General features: G+C 38.1%; 1 protein-coding gene across 14 annotated transcripts in view; it reads right to left on the reverse strand.

Annotated features, from left to right (window-relative positions):
- Positions 1-235: 235 nt before the first annotated feature.
- The window catches only part of PAK3 (p21 (RAC1) activated kinase 3), a 278956-nt gene continuing 253363 nt past the window's right edge, over positions 236-25828 (reverse strand). For 8 of the 14 annotated variants that reach the window (XM_089324112.1, XM_089324114.1, XM_089324111.1 and 5 more), the window contains 2 exons: positions 11323-11460; positions 1423-6899 (listed from right to left, as the gene is read on the reverse strand). In XM_089324112.1, coding sequence (XP_089180238.1) covers positions 6810-6899; positions 11323-11460 — 228 coding nt within the window. In that variant the 3' untranslated portion in view covers positions 1423-6809. Of the gene's footprint in view, positions 6900-11322; positions 11461-25828 lie in introns of all 14 variants that reach the window. The other 6 variants (XM_089324121.1, XM_070067235.2, XM_089324119.1 and 3 more) reach the window with 1 other exon arrangement.

Consider the following 25828-nt stretch of genomic DNA (forward strand, 5'->3'; position numbering starts at 1 on the left):
TATTGATTACAGACATTTGCCTCCCTCAGCTATTTCATGTAAAAACTGGATGGAGACTCTGGGTCTGAGTTATTTCTTAATAGAATCTACAGGGCATTTTATGAATTTCTCACAAGGTTGGGCATTTCTGTGCCTCCAGACCTGTGAGACAGTGCTACTCCTCAATGTATACAGAAGGTAGAATGGCCAATAACAAGGAGTGGAAAGGTGACAAAAGAAAGAAGCACCAGCTCACTGATGTTTGTCATTTTTATTTGCAATACTTTAGGTCCAAGTTTCAAACTGCAATATTTTTTACACTCAAGACACAGTCATGCACAATCCATATTTCAATTTTCTATTGCTTCAACCACAATTTAAAGTAACAATATTGGAAACAAAAATCTTTAAAAAGGTCAAATGCTGAGGTCAGAAGGATGGAACCATACCATCAGCAGGTCTACAAAAGAAATAACTTACTTACTTAAAAATAAAAAAAAGACCATAAATACCCTTAATCCAAAGTTACAGAAGAATTTCACTACACATGGGTTTACAGATAACACATTTTGACAAAAGTAATGCACAGCCAAATGAGATACAATTTTGATAAACAATGAAAATGTAGATCCTCCTCAACTTGTTTTGTCTGGATGTTATGAGTATAATCCCAGTAGACATCAGTGCCCTTATGATCTGGCTCCTTCTGGCTAGTGTACTGAGATTTAAAACTCAACCCACTATTGGTTATAGGATTCTGTGAAAGATCTTATCATCGCTAATGAACATAGTATATGCGGGTCCATAAAGCACGCCACACACAAGCACACATATTGAACTTGAATTTTGTACTCAGGGCTGATTGGCACTCTGTTGTAGGCAGAGCACTGGGACTATCCACTAACTTCCAGTTTACCTTCTTCCTACTAGTACACTCCTTCAACTGGCCAATGACTGAGGGAGTTGTCATTAGAAATGCTATCTTTGGTTCCCAACAAGTGAGTTTATCAACACACCTTAATGCTAATAGCATGTAATTTTTCATATTTCTCTCCAACTTGCCTATGTTTAGGTCCACTCTTTATAGTCCCAGCCATTAAAAAGCATGGGTTCTGCCAGTTTGTGCCATTTATGAATTAAACTTGATAGAGTCCAGCACTGATTCATAGGAAAGGAGAGGCCCAAGTACAGTTCTGTTCTAGCAAAGGTGACAGTATATTTCTGTTTTAGTAGCAAATACTGGACACAGCTTAATGAAAACCAGACTTTACATGCATAGTGTATGGAAAATGAAAACTGGGAACACTTAACAGAAAAAAATGGACATTAAAACAAAAACAAAACAAAACAATTGTGAGTGAATTGGAAGGCTGCCACAAATTTTGTCAACATCTCCTGGTATTATTAGCCTCATTTACTTGAGTTTTTCATCATATTATGTAGTTTTCTTGTTTAACTGCAATGGAAGAGACCCAGGCTTAAGCATGTGATTTTTGCCATCCCTTTAGCAGGCTGCATTTGCAAGGCAGCCTATAACACCACAGAGTGCTAGAGATCTTGAAATGCATTGCAGATCATCTAGTTCAATATCATTACTTTATGGATGAAGAAACAGCCATGGAAAGGTTAAGAGAATTGCCCAAGGTCACAAAGCAAGTTAATGATAAAGCCCATATTAAAAGCTAGGTCTCCTTCCTAGGGTAGAATTCCTTCCACTACATCTGATTTATTCTCTGTAATTGCTCTTGATTTCCTTTTAGGGACTAAATAAATCAAGTGAACATGGTGCTTGCCTTACTGCTGATATTAAGGAATAACATTCACCCAATGGCAGCTTCCAAAGGAGACTGATGACACCAAACCCACTTCTATAAGTTTATCTTGTAAGTTCACCCAAATTAAATGTCAGTAAATGCTACGAGTTGTATATACTTGTACACAGAGTTGTACACTTGGAGGTGGTACCTCAGTTCCCGCATTTGCAGATCCTGTTAGACACTGTTTAATATTAAACAGACATTCTCAATGCATGAGAAGTTGAGTTCATTTGGTCACTAAAAGAATGTGGATCAGAAAAGGAGTGAAAAAGTAAAACAAAAAAAAAGATTATATCAGAAACAAACCTTATATGAAAAATTCCTTCACAGGAAAAACATTTCCATTATTTCCAAGGTCCCATTTATTTCCTTCCCAATCCACATGCAAATATATGTTCAGAACTGTGTGTTAATTTCCCTCCAAATCCCAGGCCCATTAGACTGCCAGTTTACAAACACTGGATTTCAGTCCTCCTACTCAGAGATTGTGAAGTGCTTGCATCACTGCTCATGCCTTGGTTTAACTGAATACTAACTGCAAGTAGCTCAGAAAAAAGATCAGGAAATTAAACCAGGGATGGCAGAAGACTTCCATATGTATTTTTACATCAAGAATGGCCAATGAAACGCCTGTGAATTCTCTAGGTACAGGGTCTGCTTATGTGAAACTAAGTAACATATTTGAAGCCACTACCTCATTTTTAAAGTCCTCACCTAAATTTTCCTTGGTGAGTTAGAAGGAAATTCCTCTGTTTGGTAAATGGACTCCCTTTCTCCTTAAAAATCATAATTACTGCATACAACTTATAAGTAAGCAGTACAAAGGCCCATGGAAACCATTTTAAGTTAAAACTGACAGGACTGTAACTGAATGGCAATTGACAGAAACAGTCCTAAATATCTGTATTAGTGACTTCAGGGTCAGCTTTGAATTACACTATAACTTTTATTGAAATGAGTGGGGCTTGCTTGTTGATCATTTGAAGAAGAATCCTACCTAAAGGAAATAATATCCTGTTAGACAAAGAAAAGGTGGGAGCTGGGGATTTCATCTTTCTATTCTTCCAAAATTCAACCTAAAAATTAGCTACAATGATCCAGAGAGGTGATAGCTAAAACAGACATTATCAAGGGGGATAATCAAATGGTCACCCCTCAAATCTAAAGCAATCAAAACAGACACCTGGATGCCATACCACAGCAGAGGACAGCCTGTTTTAAGGCAGAAGAATATGTTTGGAGTTCTAGTAGGGACATCTCCCTAACTTTAACTTATAGATAATAGTCTCCTAAGAAAGCACGTGCCATACCTGAGCGTGTGCCAACCTCAGCACCCAGGCAAATATAAAGCCTATGCAATAATTGTAACTAGCAAATACCTGTGCCCTGCATGCTCTGGGCTCTGGTCAGAATGCAACTGCTTCTGGAATCTCTTCTAATTTTCTACAGTTCCCTTTCTGATGTTTGTTTATTCTAAAGAAATATTGTATCAACATCAAAGAAAAATGTTTAAAGAAAAAATTTCACATAATCCCACCACTCCAACATAACTGATTTCAAAAATCTGTGTTCCCAGTCTTTGTCCATAAGCATGATTATTTTTAAATGGTTGTAATCCCTATTTATGTTATTTAAAAATGATTTTATAGAATCTCTGAGAACTGGCAGCCTCATTAGAAATAAACAACCCATTGAGCAAAGGAATATAATTATTTACATGATCTTTGAGCTGAGAAATAGCCTTTATAGACAAACATCTCAAACTATCAAAACAGTTATACAGACAACAGGAAGCAATTTCATATTTTTTTTCTTTTAGCAATGGAATGTGCTTCACAGGGGAGGGATAGATGTGAGGATTGGGTGGTTAAACTCAAACATTGGGGTGCAATTCACAAGCCTAACAGAAATCTGAATAAGACAAGGAATAAATACTTGAGTTAAATCTTCTTACATGACTTGGCCATCCAGTAGCCAAAAATGGAACATGGACGTACAAATATTTACAATGACACATAGACAAGATCAGCAAGAACGAAGTCATTACCCAGCATGTTGACTGATTTGAGGGGACAATGCCATCCAAAAATCCTCATGGGATTATGACAACGCACCGGATCCTTGCTACAACATTAATGTTCTTTTCTTTCTTAAATAAATAATCTCTACTGTGCTTCTCACCCTTCCCTGACTTTCCCACTGCCCTTTACCTACCTCAGGACATTTCGGAATCAACATTCGATGATGTGCCCTCATTATCTCAGAGCACACTAGCAACATTAAAGATTTGGATAGACTCACCCGTGTTAAGATGAGTTTTACAAAAATCCAGGGAAAGGGAATAAACTATCAACCATCTGGAGTTCAAATGTACCAAACATGAATCCTTCAGCATCATTTTGGCACGAGAAACAGCTTCCCTCTAATACTTACTAGAAATATACATAACTCTCCAATGTAGGGAAGGGACTTTAGAAGCTGTTCTCATTTAAAAATTCATATAGATATAAATTTGCAAAAGTAATGCCTATTGGGATATATCACAAGCAAATTTTGGTACAAAGTGGTGGTAAAGAAGTACCTGGTTCCTCATTGTTAATATGCTGAACTGAAACATAAAGATCAGCCATTTCTCTGCCTACAGTGATCTGAAGGATCACCGCTCCAGGGTCTCCAAAATAACAACAAAAAGGCCTCCATGACACTAAGGGATGCAAATTGATGACTAGGGCTTCCCAACCAGGTTTTGGGCCCACTCCACTGGCAAGGCATAGTCATCAGTGTACTCAGATCTATTTGCACCCCAGGTATTTCATTGAATTCCCTGGCACTATGAGTGAGAAATGATTTTAAAAGGTACTCAATTTAAATGAAAGAAAAATTAAGGTTTCTCTTTCTCTCTCTCTCTCTCTCTCTCTCTCTCTCATTAGGTAGAGTGGCATTAACAATATCAGGCCCAGACACTTTTTTTCCAAAGTATAAGACAGTATGCTTCAAATTAATGTTACCATTTGATTTTCTCTTCACATTTGTTATTTTATCCCACTGTGGACATTTTTGGAGGTGGTATGGTCAAGCCCCTCCAAACTTTTATAGTCAAAGAAAACAATATAAAATTAAGAAATCCATCAGTGGTGCTGTCTCCTAAACATAAACAAGTGTCTTATGTGGTTAGCAGAAACTCTAAAGAAAGTGTTTTCATTTTAAGGAATGGCTAGATGGATGGTGAGATGGATAGATATACCTCGGCAGAGAAAGAGAGAGGCCTATTGTCATTGATCTCTTTCCTCCTGCTGCTGAATATAGACAGATTCTATTCAGATTCCTTATATGCTACAAATCACAACGCCTTCTACAGCACAAATTGTTAAATTGTTAGGTTTTCAAAGGCTTAGAGAAATAACTTTCCAGAATTATAAAATTGACAATACACTCAAAAAAGAAGCATAGCCTTTTCTACACAGATACCCTCCAGATAATCTTCTACTCTTACAAGATTCAGGAAGTACCATCAAATCTATGAATAGTGAATTTAATAAATGGTGAAAGAGTCAAATTTTGGTATTTTCCCCAAGCTGCAAAGGGAATTCAGATGGACTGACATTTCCTAGAATATATGATTACAAACCAAAATCTTTGTCAGTGAAGAATTTTAAGATCTTTATGAACATTTTTTCAGAATTCAAAAGCCCAAGGAACTAAGTACAAGCATACCACACCCTGAAACAGAAGTGGATGATACAGAGGGAACATGGTAACAAGTAATTTGAGCTAAATGTGGATTTGGATGTAGTTTTAACTGACTCCTATTTCTGAGTTGAATGCTTACTATGTCTCTGTTGTCCAGATCTTACTTTTTAATTGCTAAGATGTTATAAATGGTCAAGATAAATAATTTTTAAGGAAATGTTGGCGAATGGGTCCATTTCCCCCCGATGTGCCTATTTTACAATGCATATGTCCCACAAGCACAAAAGAGGATTAAATTAGGTATCATTAGCTTTGTTTACTTAATAACCAACAAGGATTTCAATATTATACATATGTCTTGTTTTCCTTGTGGCACTCAGAGAAAGTCCCATCTTTGTTGAAATATGGCTTTTTCCTATCAGGATTTCCTAGGTTCAGGACCTGGACTCACCCAACAGGGATGCCAAAGTTTCAGTGTGTCCTTTTTCAGGGCTCATGAAGGTTAAAAGCTGGTTTATGTGAGACATCCAATACCCTGTTAAGTATCGTTGTGAAAATGTGACAGAATTTCACCATTTGAGCTTTATTTAGATATACAGCTTTTAAAAGCTCTTCCTGAATATACATATTTCTCTCTGCTTTTGGAAAATGTCTTAAAAGAAACCTTTTCCAATACAAATGCAGAAAATTAGGTACACAAACCAATCCACCACTACAGAAGAAGAATAAAAAATTGCAACTCTATTAGGGCATGGACTTCCACATGTTCACCCAGTACTTGTTCTGTTTTTTTTGTTTGTTTGTTTGCTTGTTTTTCATTTGTTTTTGTTTTTGTTTTTTGCTTTCTTTTTTTAAAAAAACATTTGACATCTTTTTTTTTCTGGACATCTAATGACAATGCAAGTGAAAAACATCACATTGGGTAAGGAGTTTTGAAAGAGGTTCGAATGCAAGAGGGACTATTCTCTAACTTAAAAACAAACACAACACTATGAAGAGGGAGTGTGCATCTTTGAGAAACCTTTTTCTTCAAAGTTAATGCACAAAATGAGGGGATTCACTACTGGCTCTTTCGCTTCACGGTGGAAGTGACCACTTGATGGCCACTTCGACATTGCTGCCCTGTTCGGGCTGCGATTCAGGCTTACAAATAAATTACATAATCTGAGGGAGTAGGAAAAAGGCTTATAAGAAGTTTCTATTCATTTGAAAGTTAAAGAGCCCCCACCCCATTTGACTGTCTCTTTTTCCATCTTTCCAGGAGTAGAGTTTGATTTCAGTCTTAACTCATGAGGGAGATGGTGAGGGTTAAGGCTTGCAGTCCTAGCGGCTGCTGTTCTTAATCGCTTCCTTTGCAGCGATAATCAGAGGAGTCAGGCTGGAGAGAGGCTTGGCTAATTTTAAAAATGGATGCTGCAAGAGAAGGAAAAAATATACGAATTACTGGAATTCTTTTCTGCAACAAGGATATTACTTTACATTTGCAAGCTGCCCTTTTTTCATTAAAATGTATTTTTTAAAAGGTTTTATTTATTTGAAAGGCGGAGTTAGAGAGAGAGAGGGAGAGACAGAAAGAGAGAGGGAGAAACAGGGAGAGGGAAAGAGAGAGATCTTCCATCTGCTGGTTCATTCCTCAGATGGTCACAATAGCTGAGGCTGGGCAGGGCCAAAGCAAGGAGCCAGGAGCTTCTTCCTGGTCTTCCACATGGGTGCAGGGGCTCAAGCACTTGACATCCTCTTTCACTTTCTCAGGGACATTAGCAGGGAGCTGGTTCAGAAGTGGAGCTTCCAGGACTCAAACCAGCACCCATATGAGATGCTGGCACTGTAGGCACAGGCTTTACCTGCTAGACCACAATGCTGGCCCCTAAAATGTATTTTAGGCACTCAAACATAATTCAATTAAAATGATGCTTGCTTCTGTCCCTCCAATGTTTTTGGAAGCCAACGAGCACAATTCTAAACTCCGTATAAGGATCTTGTAAAGTCGCTGAGTTTTCAATGGTTTTTCTTTGTTTAAAAAGTTTTTGAAAGTAGATCATTGTAAAACATTTAGGAATAAGAGAGGAAGGAGGGGAAGGGTGGGAGCACAGGTGGGAGGGAGGATAGGGTGGGGAGTATAACTATGCTCCTAAATCTGTATATATGAAATACATGAAATTTGTTTACCTTAAAAATAAATAATCAAAATTTTCTTAACAATAATTGTACATATTTATAGGCTACGATGTGACATTTCAATACCTGTATATAATGTGTACTGGTCAAAAGAGGGTAATCAACATTTCCCCTTCAATGACATGATTTTATGTTTGGAGACTCTGAGCTTCTTTCTTGTATTTGTTCAAACAACATTTACAGGGTTTTTGTGAACTGTAGTCTTCCCACCACGCTGTGTAACACTAGGAACTTTTTCCTTCCATCTAACTCTGATTTGATACTGATTTTCTTAAATTGATGAGTATTTATCTGGAGTAGCACGCATGCTTGAAAAAGTATCTTCAAATGATCACTAAAGAACTTCGCCCTGAAACCAATGGTTTCCTAACTGATAATCAGTTTTGTCTCTACCATTTCTATTATCTTTTGCACCCCCTTCAGTATTTAATACACATGAAATATCCTTTTTCTTATTTGCAATGCTTTCTATTTTGGGGGCCTATAACAGTATAGGATCTTGGGTCTCTTCCATGTGGATCAGCACAGATTACTCCCTCTCCACCTTCTTCCATGCCCCCCCCTTTTTTGACAGGCAGAGTGGACAGTGAGAGAGAGAGAGACAGAGAGAAAGGTCTTCCTTTTGCCGTTGGTTCACCCTCCAATGGCCGCCGCAGCCACCCCGGCCGGCCGGCGCATAGTGCTGATCCGATGGCAGGAGCCAGGTGCTTCTCCTGGTCTCCCATGGGGTGCAGGGCCCAAGGACTTGGGCCATCCTCCACTGCCTTCCCGGGCCACAGCAGAGAGTTGGCCTGGAAGAGGGGCAACCGGGACAGAATCTGGTGCCCCTACCGGGACTAGAACCTGGTGTGCTGGCACCTCAAGGCGGGGGATTAGCCTGGTGAGCCGCGGCACCGGCCTCTTCCCTGCTTTTAAGTCCTCCTCCTACCTCCCACAAATACAGAACTGAGTTCTCATCGCCTTTTTCTCATTTAATTCCTTACAGATCTGATTTCCTTTTATAGTTTCAACTTATCATCAGCTTTATGGGAATGACTTTCAATCTACATTCTGTGATTGACTTCCGATCTACATTATATGAACTGATCTTGTTTATCAATACTCCTAGTTCAATTTCCTGTTGGATATTTCCTCTAGAATGTTCTTCCACTGTATTGAATTCAAGATTTTAAAAAGATATGTTACAATCTCCCAAACAGGGTACTCTTATGTGGTATAAGCTACAGGAGTTTGGAGTCACCGCACCTTCGCTCAATCCTCACCTCTGTTTACCATAATGGTTAAATGAGGTAAGTGAGAGTCTCTTGTAAGCTACACAGGGGCAAAGAAATGTTACCCATTGCATCTTCCTCTATCATTTGTCTTTTTACTGAATACGAGCATTCAGTTTAATAGCTTGAAGTCATGGTTGTCCCTCTCTCTCTTATGTTCTACATGCAACCAGTTGCCAAGCATTTTCTTCTCAATGTCATGCATTTACCTATTGCTTTTCCTAGCTCAGGCCTAATCAACTTAATTTCAAACTATGATAACCCCCCTTAATCTTCCTACCTCAATTTTTCCCTGTTGCTAATTCTTACTGCGTACTGCCAGAATAACCTTTCTAATAAAAGCTTTCATCATGTTTGCTTGTCAGATATATTCAGCATTTCCCCACTGCTTATAGTCAAAACTCTTTAGCCTGGTATTCAAAGCCCTCTATGGTCTTACCTCCTTCAGCTTCCCAACTCTATACTTTAGCTGTGCTTCTTAAGTTCTATTCTTTCACATGTTTCTTGCCTACCTTTAGCCATACTGTGACACTTCCATCTGAAATCTCTTCTGCTTTTCTTCAAACTACTAAAATGTCCTTCAAAGCCCAGTGGACTTCCTTCGTATTCACAGACATCTTCTGATTGGCCTAGCCTACAGAGCTATTTCGCTAATCAACCATGTCATTTACTATTTGAACAGCCACTTGGTTTGAATTAGTTTCTTAACAGCATTGCATTATTTTTTTGTGTATCCAAAGAGATTGTGAGCTTTTTGAGACTAGGAGGCATGCCTTTAACAGGATTAAACCACTGCACTCAGTGCTGAGAAAATGGGAGTTGCTCCACAAAAATCAACTGGAGGATAGAGAACTGACTTAGGCTATATAGAAAGGCACAAAAATATTCAAGAGCAATGTCTCTTTTCCAGACTTCTATTGGTGTGAATGCTACATACTTCTCTCCTTTTAACCTCTAAAATGGGCAACTATGGGTTAATGTTAAAGAATGTAGTTATTTGGATTAAGGATGTATATACATTATTGCTTACATATATAAAATGAAAGTATGCAACAAATTATTAAATTTAGATTTAAAATATAATTTTGCATTAGTTATTTGACTGGGTCACGTTAAAATATTATTGGGAGATGACTTAACTAGATAATTAATTCAGTGATCTTTTTAATTGTAGAACTACAATACAAGAATCTGTATCTTCACTCATCCTTGAAAGAAGGCATAACAGGAATGTTATCAGGCTGTAAATGAGGGGTGAAAAGATGTGGAAGTGAAACAGCCAAAAAACCAGATTTTTCATCTGTAATTTGTGGTGGGGTTAACAAGAGCATTAATAAAGGGCCAGTCCAGCTTTGACATTTTAGGTCTCTCTGACAATCTGTGAAATGCTCACAAGTAGTAGAAAAGAGAATGTACTGCTTCCTCAATTCCTCCAAATAGGTTTACACTAGGTGTGATTTGGGTTGGGAAGTTTAGAAGTACAGGAACAGATTTTCCCTTGAGAGGAGAGGGCTAGAATAGTCTGAATATACAACCAAATGTTGCATCTTCAGTTAGCTTATATGCTCAAAGTCACGGAGAGAACAATCACTATTCTTAAATGTTAGAGATCTGGTTTCACATCGCTGAGGAACAGTCCCCAATAATAAAATGTATGCAATCCTGATTTATGTGTGATGTATGGAGGGGAAATCAGGCAGTTCGAGGCTGAAATCCCAGCTTGGCCATTCAAGGTTTGTATGAGTTTCAGTTTCCAGGTCTTTTAAAATGATATTAACATCCACCCCATAGAGTTGGTGTAAGAATTAAATGAGATTTTCTATGTAAAGGATTTGCCGAATAGACCGTAACTGTCATCGTAAATACTAATCCTTGAGAGCTGTGAAACAGACAAATAGTTACAGAGGCACTCACCATTGGATGGTACTCACCCACACAAGCAGGTGCCTGCCATTTGGCATCACAAGCAAAGGGGCTTTGACCAGTAAAGCATAAGAGTAGCAAATGCCACGGAAATAATTGCATAGTTATGTAGAGAATTACCTCCGGCCAAGAGCACCTGCATACAACATCCAGGGGGCACAAGTAAAGTTTAGAACTAACAGGAACACCAGAGGGTCACACTGGTTGTTTTTTCCTTGCAAATTAAGACTCCAGGAAGAACAAAAGAGATGTATAGATTAAAATGCCAACTTCTCAACAGAATGGCAACATATTAATCAATTTCATATTAGAGATATGCCTATACTTATGTGCCTGTGGTTAAAATCAAATGGTAATAGCCTGACGTTAACTAGACATCCCTTCACAGAGTTCTCTTACTGGTAGGCTCTGAGGTGGAAATTTTAATGTAACTACTCTTTGTAATTGTCCTATTTTATTATTACCTGCAAAAGCTCCTTGGCAGATCCTCGCCTATCCACATCCATCTCAAGACAGCGATTTAAAAAGTCACGGAATACAGCTGACAGTCTCTCAGGATTCTGGAGCTCCGGGGTTCCATTAGTGGCTATCAGATATAATGCCTATAGAAAAAAATTAGAAAAATCAATTCAGTTCATTCATATGAGGAACATGGGCGGGCACAGAAGGCACAAATTTGGTTTCATCTGCTTTGTATTCTAGGTCTTAAAATTCCACTTTAGGGAAAACACCGACATATATTTCAAAGTTTCTATAGCATTTAGAAATTATTAATCTTGATGATAACTGAGGTGACAATGATGTATCCTTCCTTCAAAAAAAAAAAAAAACTAGGAAATAAGGTTAAACCAGAGTTGATCCAGGAAAAATGCATATATAATGAATGTTTGATTAAGCACCTAGGAAATTAAACTAAAGGATTAATTCTATGAATTCATGACTCTAAAGAGTTGGGGAACACATGCACATACTATCATGTTGACCTGAGTATAACCTCTAGCAAGTGAAATGAAAAAGTGATTGCAATTTACTAAGTGCTTATCTTGTTTGAATAATATTTGTGAGCAGATATGGGATGAAACCAGAAAATTATAGAATTACATAAGTACAAAGAACCAAAAAATAGCAGTGCCTGGATAAGAGATGATCTGTAAGGCCAAGAGCTGAAATACTTTTGTCCCATGGCAGCTGTATCCCTATAGATTTCCCATGAGGATTTATCTATTATGAGAGGAAATATTAGAAAGCTGAAATTAGTAGTCCTGGCACCTAACAACTATGTATCCTATGGTAAAATAATAAGTTGCTATATGTATACTTCTGAGATCTTTGCTGCGTGAGGCCACCACTGAGTGTGGTGACAGGGTCACCATTCCTGGCCTTGAAGGTAAAGGGTTGGACCCAGGACGATTATTAATCCACAAAGGTAAATCCATCTTTTGAAGGTTCTTGATAAAGAGCTATAAAAATGTTGGTCTTCCCTAAGCAAACAATTTTAGAGTATTTAATGCATACCAAGCATTAGATACTAGAGATTCAAGGATGAATAAGAGTGATCTTTTCAAAGATGACACAGTTAGTGAGGGAAAGAGACTTTCAAAAGAGTTACAATACTCATGCAATGAGAACAGGGCTAATAGAAAAATGTAGAAAGTGCTAAGTGAATACAAGGATGAAAACAATTTACACCAAAGCTCTGAAAAACTTTACTAGAGGAGGCTGGCATTTGAACAGGGTCTTAAAATAGGAGTTTCCTCAAGGTGCTGTCACCAGGGTTATGCTTGCCCATGTGACCCAGCTCCAAAAGTATTATAAAGGTATGTTCCTTCCAGAACCTGCTTGGACTTTGCAGCAAATTATTACTATCTCCTTTTCCCAACAGTGGCTCCTAATGTTACTATTACAAATATCTTCATCAAAGTTCTTTGCCAGGCCAGTTTTCATCAGCTGGTGAGGACATGTGTTTCCAACAACCCCATAGCCATACCTCAGAAAGAATCAAGAAGGATGGTTAAATCTAGTAGCTATATTATGTATCATGCAGCAAAATCAAGAAGAGAGCTTATTAAACATATTTTCCTGGGCCACCCTAAGAGTTTCTGAGTTAGCAAATCTGGAGAGGGGACCAAGAACTGGCATTCTAATAACTGAAATGGCTGCTCCTAGACCACACTTTGAGAACTGGTTTAATCCACCCAAGTAATTAAGAAATAGGATAATAGTCTTGTTTATGTGATCCCTTTGGCTCTTAGTACTATCATTATGATCAATTGTGAACAGAAATTGATCACTTGGACTAGTGAGATGGCATTGGTACATGCCACCTTGATGGGATTGAATTGGAATCCCCTGGCATGTTTCTAACTCTACCATTTGGGGCAAGTCCGATTGAGCATGTCCCAGATTGTACATCTCTTCCCTCTCTTATTCCCACTCTTATATTTAACAGGGATCACTTTTCAGTTAAGTTTCAACACTTAAGAATAACTGTGTATTAATTACAGAGCTCAACCAATGGTATTAAATAGAACAAAAAATACTAAAAGGGATAAAGTATTAAGTTATTCATCAACAGTCAGGGCAAGGGCTGATCAAGTCACCATTTCTCATATGTCCATTTCACTTGAAGCTTTACTTAATATATGCTAAATTGATCTTCTGTATGTAAAGATAATTGAAAATGAATCTTGATGTGAATGGAAGGGGAGAAGGAGCGGGAGAGGGGAGGGTTGCGGGTGGGAGGAAGTTACGGTGGGGGGGAAGCCATTGTAATCCATAAACCGTACTTTGGAAAATTATATTCATTAAATAAAAGTTAAAAAAAGAAATAGGTTAAATAAAAGATTCCCAAAATTATCTGCATATTAGCATCACCTGAAGAGATTTTAAAACTCCCCACACTCAGTTATCACTGTCAGACTAATTTAAAAATCTCTGGGAGTGGAACCACTCGCTTAGTATTTTAAAACTCTCCAGGTGATTTCACTTTGCAGGCAACATCAAGAAACACTGGCTGAGATGTGAAGAGAGAAAATATCCAACAAACAACTTGAATGAGATGGGAAGAGAAAAAATATCCAGGAAACACCTGGCAAATTGTGACACAATGCAGAATGTTTTCTTCCCCAAGAGTTTACTTTTATTACCTTATCTCTCTTTCTTCCCTATGAAATTTAAACACGCACACACACACACACACACACACAGGAGCTTCAGAAAGTTAATGGAAAATGTGTATTATGAAAAAAATATGATTTTAAAATTTTTGCACTAAAACTTTTAATTGTCTTTACACAAACATTTTAATTTATCCTCCTATATGTTTCATATGTGTTGTATATATTATAGAAAATATTATATACTATACATTTAATGTGTCTTGGTTTCCATATAAATTAGCTCATTTACAATAAGCTCCTAACGCTGGCGCCGTGGCTCAATAGGCTAATCCTCCACCTTGCGGCGCCGGCACACCGGCTTCTAGTCCCGGTTGGGGCGCCGGATTCTGTCCCGGTTGCCCCTCTTCCAGGCCAGCTCTCTGCTATGGCCAGGGAGTGCAGTGGAGGATGGCCCAGGTGCTTGGGCCCTGCACCCCATGGGAGACCAGGAAAAGCACCTGGATCCTGGCTCCTGCCATCGGATCAGCGCGGTGCGCCGGCTGCAGCGGCGGCCATTGGAGGGTGAACCAACGGCAAAGGAAGACCTTTCTCTCTCTGTCTCTCTCTCTCTCACTGTCCACTCTGCCTGTCAAAAATTAAAAAAAAAAATAAGCTCCTGTCTTTACTGTATTAAACCAGCTATAGGTTTTGTAGGATTGTGTTAGACATATATACCTCTATTGTCTTCACAATAAAGAAATGATTAAAAAAAAAAAGAACCACTGGCTGAGGACCAGCAGTTCACCCCAGAGTTGACTCAGAATCTCTACTTCATCAGCACACCAAACACAAGAGTTACACAATCCCATAGAAGGAGATGCTCCTGTGTAATGATATGAGAATTAAAATGTCATGTGCTTTTACAAAATCCAATGAACCTTTTTGATTTCCCTCTAGTTCATTAAAACAATTCACATGTAAACCCCCACCATCTTCAAAAGAAACACCTTCCTTCCCCCTTGCTCTCCTGTTGTTCAAACATTTTTATTTATTTACTTTTAATTTATTTGAAAAGTAGGGAAGGAAGGAGGGAGGGAGAAACACACACACACACACAAAGAGAAAGAGAAAGAGAGAGAGAGAGAGAGGATCTCCCATCCACTGGATCACTCTTCAAATGTCCATAATAACTGGACCTGAGCCAGGCTGAACCCAGGAGCCAGAAAGTCAATCCGGGTCTCCCACATGGGTGGCAGGGACCCAAGTACATGAGTCATCATCTGCTGCTTTCCAGAATATATATTAGCAGGGAGTTGAAATCAATAGGGAGTAGAGCTGGGACTAGAACCCTGGCACTCTGATATGGGATTGGGGCATCCTTAGTGGCCCTCTTAACTACTATGCCAAACACTCCTTCTCTCTTTCTCTTTCCTTTTAATTTTTTATTAAGATTTATTTATTTATTTGAAAGGCAAAGTGACATACATACATACACACACACACACACACACACAGAAAGGAGAGAGAGAGAGAGAGATCTTCCATTTGCTGGTTCACTCCTGAAATGGCTGGAACAGTCAGGGCTGGGCCAGGTGGAAAAGCCAGGAACTCCTTCTAGGTCTCCCACATGGGTGACAGGGCCAAGCACTTGGGCCATCATCAGTTCCCTCCCAGGTGCATTAACAGGAAGCTGGATCAGAGAATTTGGGATTGGATGCAGGTTTAACCTGGTGTGCCATAATCCTAGCCCTTTTAATTTTTAGTCGCTTTACTGAGCAAGCAAGAGCAAGTGGCATCTATTAGGATCAAAACAGATATATTACCTTAAGTTTAGACAAAATGTTGTTCTTGGATGAGTACTGCTTGAAGCACCTGTCCTCACAAACCATTGGGACATCATAAATAAGAGCATCAATTGTTAAATCAACAGTAGGAGTCACTGTACATTTACTCCCCATGTAGGATCTCTGTCCTTAATGTGTTGTACTATTCGAATTAATGGTAAAACTAGTACTCAAACAGTACTTTATACTTGTGTGTCTCTGTGGGTGCAAACTGTTGAAATCTTTACTTAGTATATACTAAGTTGAACTTCCGTATATAAAGATAATTGAAAATGAATCTTGATGAAGAATGGGATGGGAGAGGGAGTGGGAGATAGGATGGTTGCAGGTGGGAGGGAGGTTATGGGGGGGGCACTATAATCCAAGAGTTGTACTTTGGAAGTTTATATTTATTAAATAAAAGTTGAAAAAAAAGAAAATCGATTGCTCACATTACAGTTGTTGCCTAGTCCTAAAATCCTCTTATTTCAGCTGGTTACAACTCCTCCAATTTTTTTTTTGTAACACTAAGCCCAGCCCTAAACACATAAACACACTCCATTTCTTCCTTTCCCTAGGTCTTCCCTCTCTCCCTAGGTCTGCATGTACGGTGGACTGTCTTCCTTTTCTCACCCTTCTTCCATCATGTTAGCTCAATACATTCTAATGTTCTTCCTACAAGTATATACACATTTTCACTACCCAAATCCTTCTCTTCTCTCTTCAATCCATGCACAATTACATCAAAAAAATGTGTGCTCCTCTTTGTTCCATTTAATGAATCCAAAAAATGATCTTAATCATGGTTGTTAGACTTGTGTTGTGCTAGCAACACAGTGCACTGAGAGAACAGTCCTGTAATTTGAAGTAAATTCATAAGTAATATGGAACGAAGGCTACAGATCTTTATAGCACTTCAAAGAACTCATATGTTCTCTTCAGAACTTCTACAAAAAAACTCATGTTTTGTGTTGTGGGTGAGACTGATGGCAGGGGGCCTTGGTTGGTAGCCTAACAGCTGATTCCTGCTCTGGTAAACTAGCTTTGATCTGCTTACACTCCTTTACTGGCATTCTAGGAATCAAATGAAATGCAGCCTTTTACCCGACACTATATCACAATTTTTATGTTTAAAAATTCTTCATATATAACACTTTAAAACTGCATAATGGTTCATCATGTGGATGTACCATAATTACTATTGTGCTGATGAAAAAAATACATGCACTCAAAAATTGGTTGAAACACACCAACACATTAATAGCAGTTCTCTCTTAGTGGCAAGACTATTGGTGACTTAATTTTTAAAATACATTTTTTCATTTTCCAAATTTTCTACAAAGAACATGATTACCTTTATTATTTAAAAACCCTCCAAAACATTATTTAAAAAGTAAATTTAAAAATCATGGTGACCAATTTACATAAAAATCTTCATCTATTTCTTTTTGTCTTCCTAGGATTAAACCTGCTTTTCATCATGTAGTACCCTTTTGAGGGAAACAAAAACCCAGACTATTTCTTTTTCAACTATTGTTTCTGTTTTAATTGTAACAGTATTATTTCCAACTAATTTCCATTGCAAAAATCCACACTTTCAGTTATATTATGGGCTAAACTGGCTTTTGTGGACTGGCCTGGGAACCTAATCGCAATGTATAATGCAGCTTTTATGGGAAAATGTACTTTGAGTTCCAAATAATTAACTTGAAAATGAACTTTTAGAAAACATCCTGTGAGTAAGCTAGGGCCTACCTTAGTGAAGAAGAAAAATGTCTACCCATTGCCCTGCTAATGAGAGACAAATAAATACAGTTACAGCCAATACAACAATGAGAACAAAAAGGGTTTTACTAGCAAAGTCAAGTCTTTAGTGAAGAGATATTTGAGGAAAGTAGATCTAGACCTAAGTGGTCACATGTTGGTTTTGTTTGAGTGAATGAAAACTCAAAGAAAATTAGTGAGCTATTAGAAATCAGACTAGAGGAGCAGGCTTTTGGCATGGCAGTTAAGATGTGGCCTGGGATGCCTGCATCCTATATCAGAGTGCATTTGTTTGAGTCCTGTCTGTACTTGATGTGGATTCTAGCTTCCTGCTCATGCATACCCTGGCAGGCAGCAGAAAATGGGCTCAAGTAGTTGGACCCTTGCTACCTACATGGGAGACCTGGATGGATCCCTAGCCATTGCAGGTAATTGGGTAGTACTATACCAATGGCTGAGAGCTATCTCTCTTTTGTCTTTCTGTTTTTCGAATAAAAAAAGACTCTAGATTTCCCATATAAGTTAGTTGCTTTTCATGTAAGTAAGAAAACATAGAGTCATTCTTAGATTCTTGTCCTTTTTCATTCAGCAACCTTGTTCAGCCCTTAGTGTAATCACTGTACCAGGCTTTATTAATGAAACTTTAAAGAAGTTTTTTATACCTATCCACTTCTCTCCATCCCCATTACCTTGGATTAGATTGGGCTTCTTGAAATTACAATAGCCTTCTAATTGGTTTTCCTTACTCAAGGCCTTTTATCTTTCAATCCATGCCCTTAACAATCTTAGAGATGTCATAAAATTATTCACTTCCATGCTTAAAATTTTTGGTTGCTCTTCATGGTCCATAAATGTGGTTTTCAAACTGTGCTGCACCAAATCTCCCTCAAGAGCAAATAAGAGGGAAAAAAGAAGGGGGAGAGACAGGAGTAGAGACTCTAGGACCCTAACCCAACACCTATCTGTTTCAGAGAAATTTTAGTTTTTTTCTCTATTTATTTATGCTTCCATGGAAGATTTCATTGGAAGCAGGGGGTCACTATAGCTGTTTGAAAACAGGACCACAGAACATAGTAAATATTTCCTAGCATGGCACATAGGATCCTCTGTAACTTGACTATTGCTCACCTTCCCAGCTTTCATCTGTTCTCATTCTAGGACCCTTCTTCCCCTTTCCCCACACACGTACACACTGATCAAAGCTCACATATTATTCATACCAATTTATTTACAATTGCCTCTGGGAAGAACAAGTGCCTCTGGAATTCAAAGAACAGTTCAGGAACTTATCTTCTCTTTTAGATTAATAAACAAGGTCTGTTTTCTGTCTAAGGTTAAACAATATGATGGTACTTTAACAAGTTCATGGAAAACGGAGCTAAAAGATAAGTTTATTTTAGTGTGAAAAATTTTGAAATTCCTGAAGACCCCTTGTATGCATGGATTTCAAATTTTTTGCATCAAGATAAACTTTTAATTCTGTTTTCCATAAACTTTTTGGCATACCCTTGTATAGGCCCCATGGTCTACTAATTTCATTTATAGTATTAGAAATACAACCTTTGACCATAAAAATGGCAGCTTTCTTCATTGCAATATACACATGACCTAGAAGTTTCTGATGTTCTAGAATTCTACATTACCTTAAATAACTTACCAATAACACACAAACATTAAAGTTCTCATTGACTGATATACAACTGAATTTACCTAAGTACTAAGAAAAAACTAAACAGTTGAAGTAATAATTCAATTTTCCTTATTGGCAATTTCCTCAGTTAAGAAAGATCAAAACAGTCATTGTAGAAGTTACTACATTTCTCCAAAGAAGTCCCAAAACATATGTACCCAATAAATTTTCATTAAAGCAGTTTTGCAACAAGACTAACCATTTAATTAAAAAGCTTTAGTTTGTGACTTCGGTTCATTATAACAGCTTATAAACTTTAGGTTAAGACATTAGAGAACAAACTAGGGGACTTAACATGGAAATGTGTTAGCAACGATGAGAGGCCCCAGCAACCAGCATAAAGACTCATTTTACAAAGAAGATAGGGTGTGGTACAAAAATCTCTTTGTACATTGAATATTTGGAACTCAAAACACATTTTCCCATGGAAATCATGTTATACACTGTGAGTGGGCTCCCAGCCCAGGCCATAGAAAATTATTTAACATACAATGGAACTGAACTATAACATCTGTGTAAATATCGTGTACATGGGAATTATTAATAGATAAAATTTATTGAATGATTACTATCAACTTATGTAATAGATTTACTGAACAACTCTTTGAGGTAGACTCTATTATGATCTCCAATTAACTGATAAAGAAACTGAGACTTGTGAGCTTAAGAATAACTTGTGGTGGGTGTAGTGGCCAAGTCATTAAGACACCACTTGGAATGTCACTGTCTGATACTGGAGTGTCTGAGTTTGAGTTCCTTCTCGGCCTCTAATCCAGCCACCTGCTAATGTGTATCCTTGGAAGCAGCAGGAGATGGCTCAGTCACTTAGGTCCCTGCCATCCCTGTGGGAGACCCACATTAAGTCCTGGCTCCCAGCTTTGGCCTAGCTTAGCTCTGGCTGTTGTGAACATCTGAAGAGTGAACCAGTGGATGGATGATCACATTTTCTGTCTCTGTATCTGTTGTTCTGTTTTCAAATAAAAGAAATGAAACAAACAAAAAGACAATAAGAACTTGCTCAGTGTTACACAACTAGGAATGGGGTAACTGGTGTTTAAATCCAGAAACTGTGAGTCCAGAGTCCATGCTCTTGATGAGTGCATGATACCACCTACCATCTCTAACTGTTTCCGGTCTGGGGTAGGATTCTCAGAGCAGAGGCAGACAAAGGCTTTCCAATGAGGCACACGGTGTATAAGCAAATGTCTTACCTGATCCATCTCTACTTGTGCAGAGGAAATGGACTGTCTCAAGGTCAATCATTCTGCACCTACTTGAAAATGGGGACCAAAGGACAAGTACCCAGCTGGAGGGGTTTCATATTGTTTTCAAGTGCACATGTGTGTGTATGTATGTGTGTGTGTTGAAGGCTTATATGTAGTTTGTAGCTTGGTTGTTGCCTTTAACCTACTGCTATCCTGGTTTCTTTCTCATTTTAGAATTTTCTACTAACTTTGAATGTTTTATGAGCAAGATTTGGCAATGAGTGATTTGACACCTTATGACTTAGTTTACTTATGACCTGACATCACAAGAGGTTAAAGATCAGAGTGTGTTATGCCTCTGGTGTGTTTATGGATTTCATGAAAGATCCTGGCACAGTTTTTTTTTTCTAAGAAGAGTATAAATAGGACTCAATCTGTAAAAAGAAATCACTACAGTATAATAAACATTTTATTCTTTAACTTATTAAACCCAATACTTCAGTGTGATAGCTGGATAAGTAATATGCTCTAATTTAGCTCTCTGCTTGTCTTTCACAGAAGTTTTCATCTGTCACCAAATTATTGGGGCTTTTGTTGTTGCTTAATCCTTAAAAAGCTATTTAAAATGAACCTATCCCCTTATAGGCTGATAGTAAAAGGTAATTAGGTAGTGCTGATTGATTAGGTGTTAGCTTAGCTTTAGAGTGCTCCTTTTAAGCACAAAGGACTGACCAATGCTGCAAGATAAATACCAGACAACTCTGACAATGCATGAGCTCGTTCTATTGTCAGAATTAATAGTGCTTTTTAAAGAAATGTGGACCAGGCTACTTGTGCCCATGAAGTAACTCTGGGCAGCCCAAGCAGTATCCAAGGTTTGAAACTATAGAGGAGTTGGAAGTAGGAGTGGGAGTAGGCATAGTTATAGGAGAGGAAGAAAAGAAAAATGTTGCAGGAGGTAGAGGAGGGAAGCTATGAAAAGCAAAAGGAGCAGAAACAATAGGGCAAGGACAGGGGCCAAGGGACAATGAGAGGGAAGTTAGCTGGTGGAATTTTAAAAAAGCAGAGAAATGATGATAAAGTCTAGAAAGTATCAGAAGCCAAGGGGACCTGGATCTTAGGACCCATTCTCCTCTTGCTGCATTTCCCTGGTCCTTTTCACACAAAACTTCACAAAACACTTTCATATTTGACATAAGAATTTCCTTACCTCCCATTTTCTCTTTAACCACACCTAATTTCTAGGTCTAAGGTACTGTTTCACACTACACATTTATCTGTGCCTCATTTCAAAATATTAGAGCAGGATGGGCCCAACTCCCTGAATCTTTGGGGCTTTTCCAAATGACCATATTAGAATCAAAACAACCTGATTGTGATATGATCTGTGAAACATGCATTATCACTCACATAAACTCATTTCAACTTTAGTTTCAAATGCTTTTAATCAATTGAACAGCCCTGTACACAATAACATGCTATTCTTTCCATCATACCACAGAGTGTGGACGAGGTATTCCTCCAATAGTTCTATCACTGCAGTGCTCTTCAGTGTTTCAACACCAAGATTATTATCATAGTGGGGTTATTAAGTCACACATGCAATATATTTCACATCATGAGAGTGTGTTTTCTCTTGGTAGGACAAGGAGGATCTTTCCACTCTGCAGGATACAGTCTGGAGATTATAAGAGTGGTATCTTCAAGCTGCTTTCTGAAGACAACATATATTCAAAACAAAGCCCTTTTGGCAGTATCAAAGCCTACCTACAGCCAAAGCATATAGAATCAGAGCAAGGAAACTACAAAGTTCCCCCTTTATTTAAGTAAATCTCATGTGACAGCTCAATATAGAAAGCTAATTAAAGAGAAACTATTCTGGTGGAAGCAAGAAAAGAAAGGAAGGGGGAGGAAAAGAAAGAAAGATAAAGAGAAAAGAAAGAAGCTACAGCAAAAAGAGCAGCTTGAATCCTGGGATAATGTTAAAACTCTTACTTTCTCAGCTACTGAGCTAAGATTGCCTTAATCAATTCAACTTTCTCTGTTGAGAGGCATAGCTAAGATATCTCAGAGTATTCTATTATCAGAAGCAAAGGGATTTCTAAAATAACATTGCAACACAGTTGGAAAAGGTATAGATCAAAATGGCAGCAAAGGTTATAAATGATCTTATAAAGAAAACCCTTATTTTCTTGATAAAGCCATTTTTTGTTTGTAAAAGCACAGATTGCAAAAGCCATAGGATTTAACAAGTGAATGAGCACTTCAGTGGACAAATGCCTATCGTTCCACTCCATGATTTGTCTTTTTAGAATAAACTTTGAGTTTGAAGGATTTAACTATATGAGAGAGGCATGACACCTATTAGGGCAGGAGATATATTGACTAGTTTAGTCCTAAACCATACTGTAAGGACTCTGAGGAATAAGGTAATAGTAGGATAAGGGACTATCAGTATTGGCCAACAGTGGGTTTCCAGTCACCACATTTTTAAACTTTCTTTCCTTCCTCTTCGCCTGGTCAGAGTTTTTTGGGTTTTAGTTTGCTGTGGAATCAATTTCTCCCTTGGCTGTCTTCTGGGTCATAACTCACAAGTTTGAACTGTCTGCTTCTGAATTACAATCTAAATGAGACTTGCAGCTTTCCTATGGCTAAGTCCCACTTTCCTATACTGAACCCCTGACAACCAATGATTCTTAAGAGCTGTCTATCTTTTGACAGGCAATTTTTTTTTTTCTGATTGAAAAAAGTCTGTTGCCATTCTATAATTATTTTAGTTGTAATTATCCCAACTTGCCCCTCATTTTAGGCATAGGTTTGCCCTCAAAGTAGGAGTGTCAACAAACCATTAATAAACTTTGCTGTTCCATAGTGGCTTACGGAAAAAGATGGGGAATGCTCCCAGCTCTTCCTGAAATACATTCAAAACAATATTGACTGAGTGTGAGCAAAGTATGCTTGCTTCTCTGGCTCTCAGGAAGTTTATGTCTGACTTTAATTCCAAATGAGCACGCGCCATCAAACCCAGACATTCCAATCCACGGCACAGGTTCCAGTGGTTGGAGGGAACTAGAAGCAGTTTGGCCCTTGGTTGCTGTTTTTCAGTTGCTAGAGATTCTCTTATTCCGCTTAACCTCTCTTTCCTAGATATACATACTAACTAGAATTTCCCTTTTCCTGTAGGCAAAAGTAAGAATAACTACCATTCGAGCAGTGCTCTAAGCGTGGGAGTAAGAACAGGAAGCCTCTTGGCATAGACCACAGTCTGAAGTTAGGTTTCTGCCCTCCCTTCTCCCTGGCCATACAAGTAATGCTCTCCTAATCATGAGTACTCAGATTGATGGCTTGAGTAGGTATAAATACGTGTTAGGTACTCAGTCAGCAGCTAGTGCACTTTAGTGATTAACTCCATTTTTAGGAAAAGCAAAACTGAAAATAGAAAATAACATATCATAGGGGTATTTGCTGAACCAATGTGTCTTTTTTGATAGTGTTTCTGTACTAGTAAATCAGAGAAGGACATAGAGTGCAGCAGGATTCCAACAAGGCTTTCACAGAGTTACTAGTAAGTTTTTAGAAGAAATAGAGAAATGTGGGCAGAATGACAGCACATTCTTTTCTAGTTGAACAACCCTGCTCCAAGAGGTCCAACAGATAATTGTTGTTCATTCCGGACACTGTCCTGTAAGGGCTTGTCACATAGCCTAGTCCTGGTTGCCATTTTTTTCTTGGAGATGGGAACTTAATGTTACGGTTTCTTAAAGCTCCAGAGGTGATCCTACAATGCAACCCAGGAGGAGAACCACTGGAATGGGATCTGTGATTCAAATACTATACTAAATACTGTTGTAGCACTGTTATTAACTGTCTTCTAGTGATCCAATGTTTGATGCACCTTCAGATGTTTAAAGCAAGGACACTTAGAGTTCATTTCAACTTAGATAAATGTTAGGAAAATTACAAACAATGGGTTCCAAAGGCTCCAGTACAGACTTCAAAGAGGATGCCACTGAGACATTTCATAAATGACAAACTTCACCAAAGTGTTGATAAAAACGCCCCACTATGTGTGGAAGCAAAATTAATAAAAAGGCACTGCCTTGGTGCTGAGAAACAAAATGAACCAAAATTTTGCTTTACTTAAATGATTGAGCCTCCCTATTTGGAATTAGGTCATTATAATAAACGGTTTTAAAAATCTATACCTTCAATTATCAACAAAGCTGCGATTAGCAGAGCACCAATATTTGATTTACAGATTCAAAGGGGAACTTTAGTTTTTAACCTAGTCACTTTGGCAAATAGAAGGAACAAGGCACTTTATTATTGGAGGCTCTACTAAAAATGTCCATGGGTCACAGAACAACATGTCCAAGACCAATTATGTTGAGTGCAAAGACTTTAGGCAGTGGGGGATGGTAAGGAGCTTGTCTCCTCTCTGTCTCTGGAACCATACCAGCCTCATAACATCATTACAGTTAATAATTCTCGACCCTTAAAAGGAATTTCTTGAGCAAATTAGGTCAATTAGTACAGAGCAATTTACATTTAGAAAATTCCCAACCACTTTTTACCTGGGGGGACAAACTACCTAATTCTTTGCATCAACAATATGTTAACAGGCAATATTCATAGTTTGTTCAGTTGGAACTCACACAACAAAGACAAAAAACTTGCAGTGAAATGTAAACAACTTTGAAATGTATAATCCCAGACTTAACCTTGAACCTCTCTTCAGTGTTGTATGTTCACATTAACTACATAGAGCTGCGCAAAACCCTTCACTCCTTGAGGGGAAAGGGATGTAACCAGTGTGAAAGGGAAGTTGTTAGGAGAGTGGTAAATGCAACCTCCCTTCATGATTGGTTAAAAATCACGTGGAACATCCTTTCTTTTTCTTCTTACTTTTCATTCACACACACCTACATATATATATATATATATACACATAACAACAGTTCTTACATTTTTATATACACACACAATTCAGTGAGCTAAACATTGTGATAGATTTAAACACATTATTATTTAGATTCCAAGTCAATTCTGCAAGGTAGACAGTAGCCCAATTTTACAGATAAGAAACAGGTTTGGAAAGGTGTTACATGAAGCTAGGACACACTCAGATCTGCCTGACCGTTAGACCACATTGTTTTATACAAGCTGCCCTCTACCACCATCTTCCTTCTGCTTCTTTCACTTCCTTCCTTTCACTTTTCACTACAAAACCTAAAATGGTGGACAAGTAGCATTGGAAGCAAGCTCCAAACAGGCTCATGTTATATCTTTTTATCTCCAACCTCCTCATCGTTTCAGTTAACTACAGTTTTTGAATTCCAAATAAGGGTGTATACTCTGAGACTTTGTGTTTTCTTTATGAGAACATGAGG

This window comes from Oryctolagus cuniculus, chromosome X (assembly GCF_051225735.1).
Source record: "Oryctolagus cuniculus isolate XC-2025 breed Fujian yellow rabbit chromosome X, ASM5122573v1, whole genome shotgun sequence".
Classification (NCBI taxonomy): Eukaryota; Metazoa; Chordata; class Mammalia; order Lagomorpha; family Leporidae; genus Oryctolagus; species Oryctolagus cuniculus.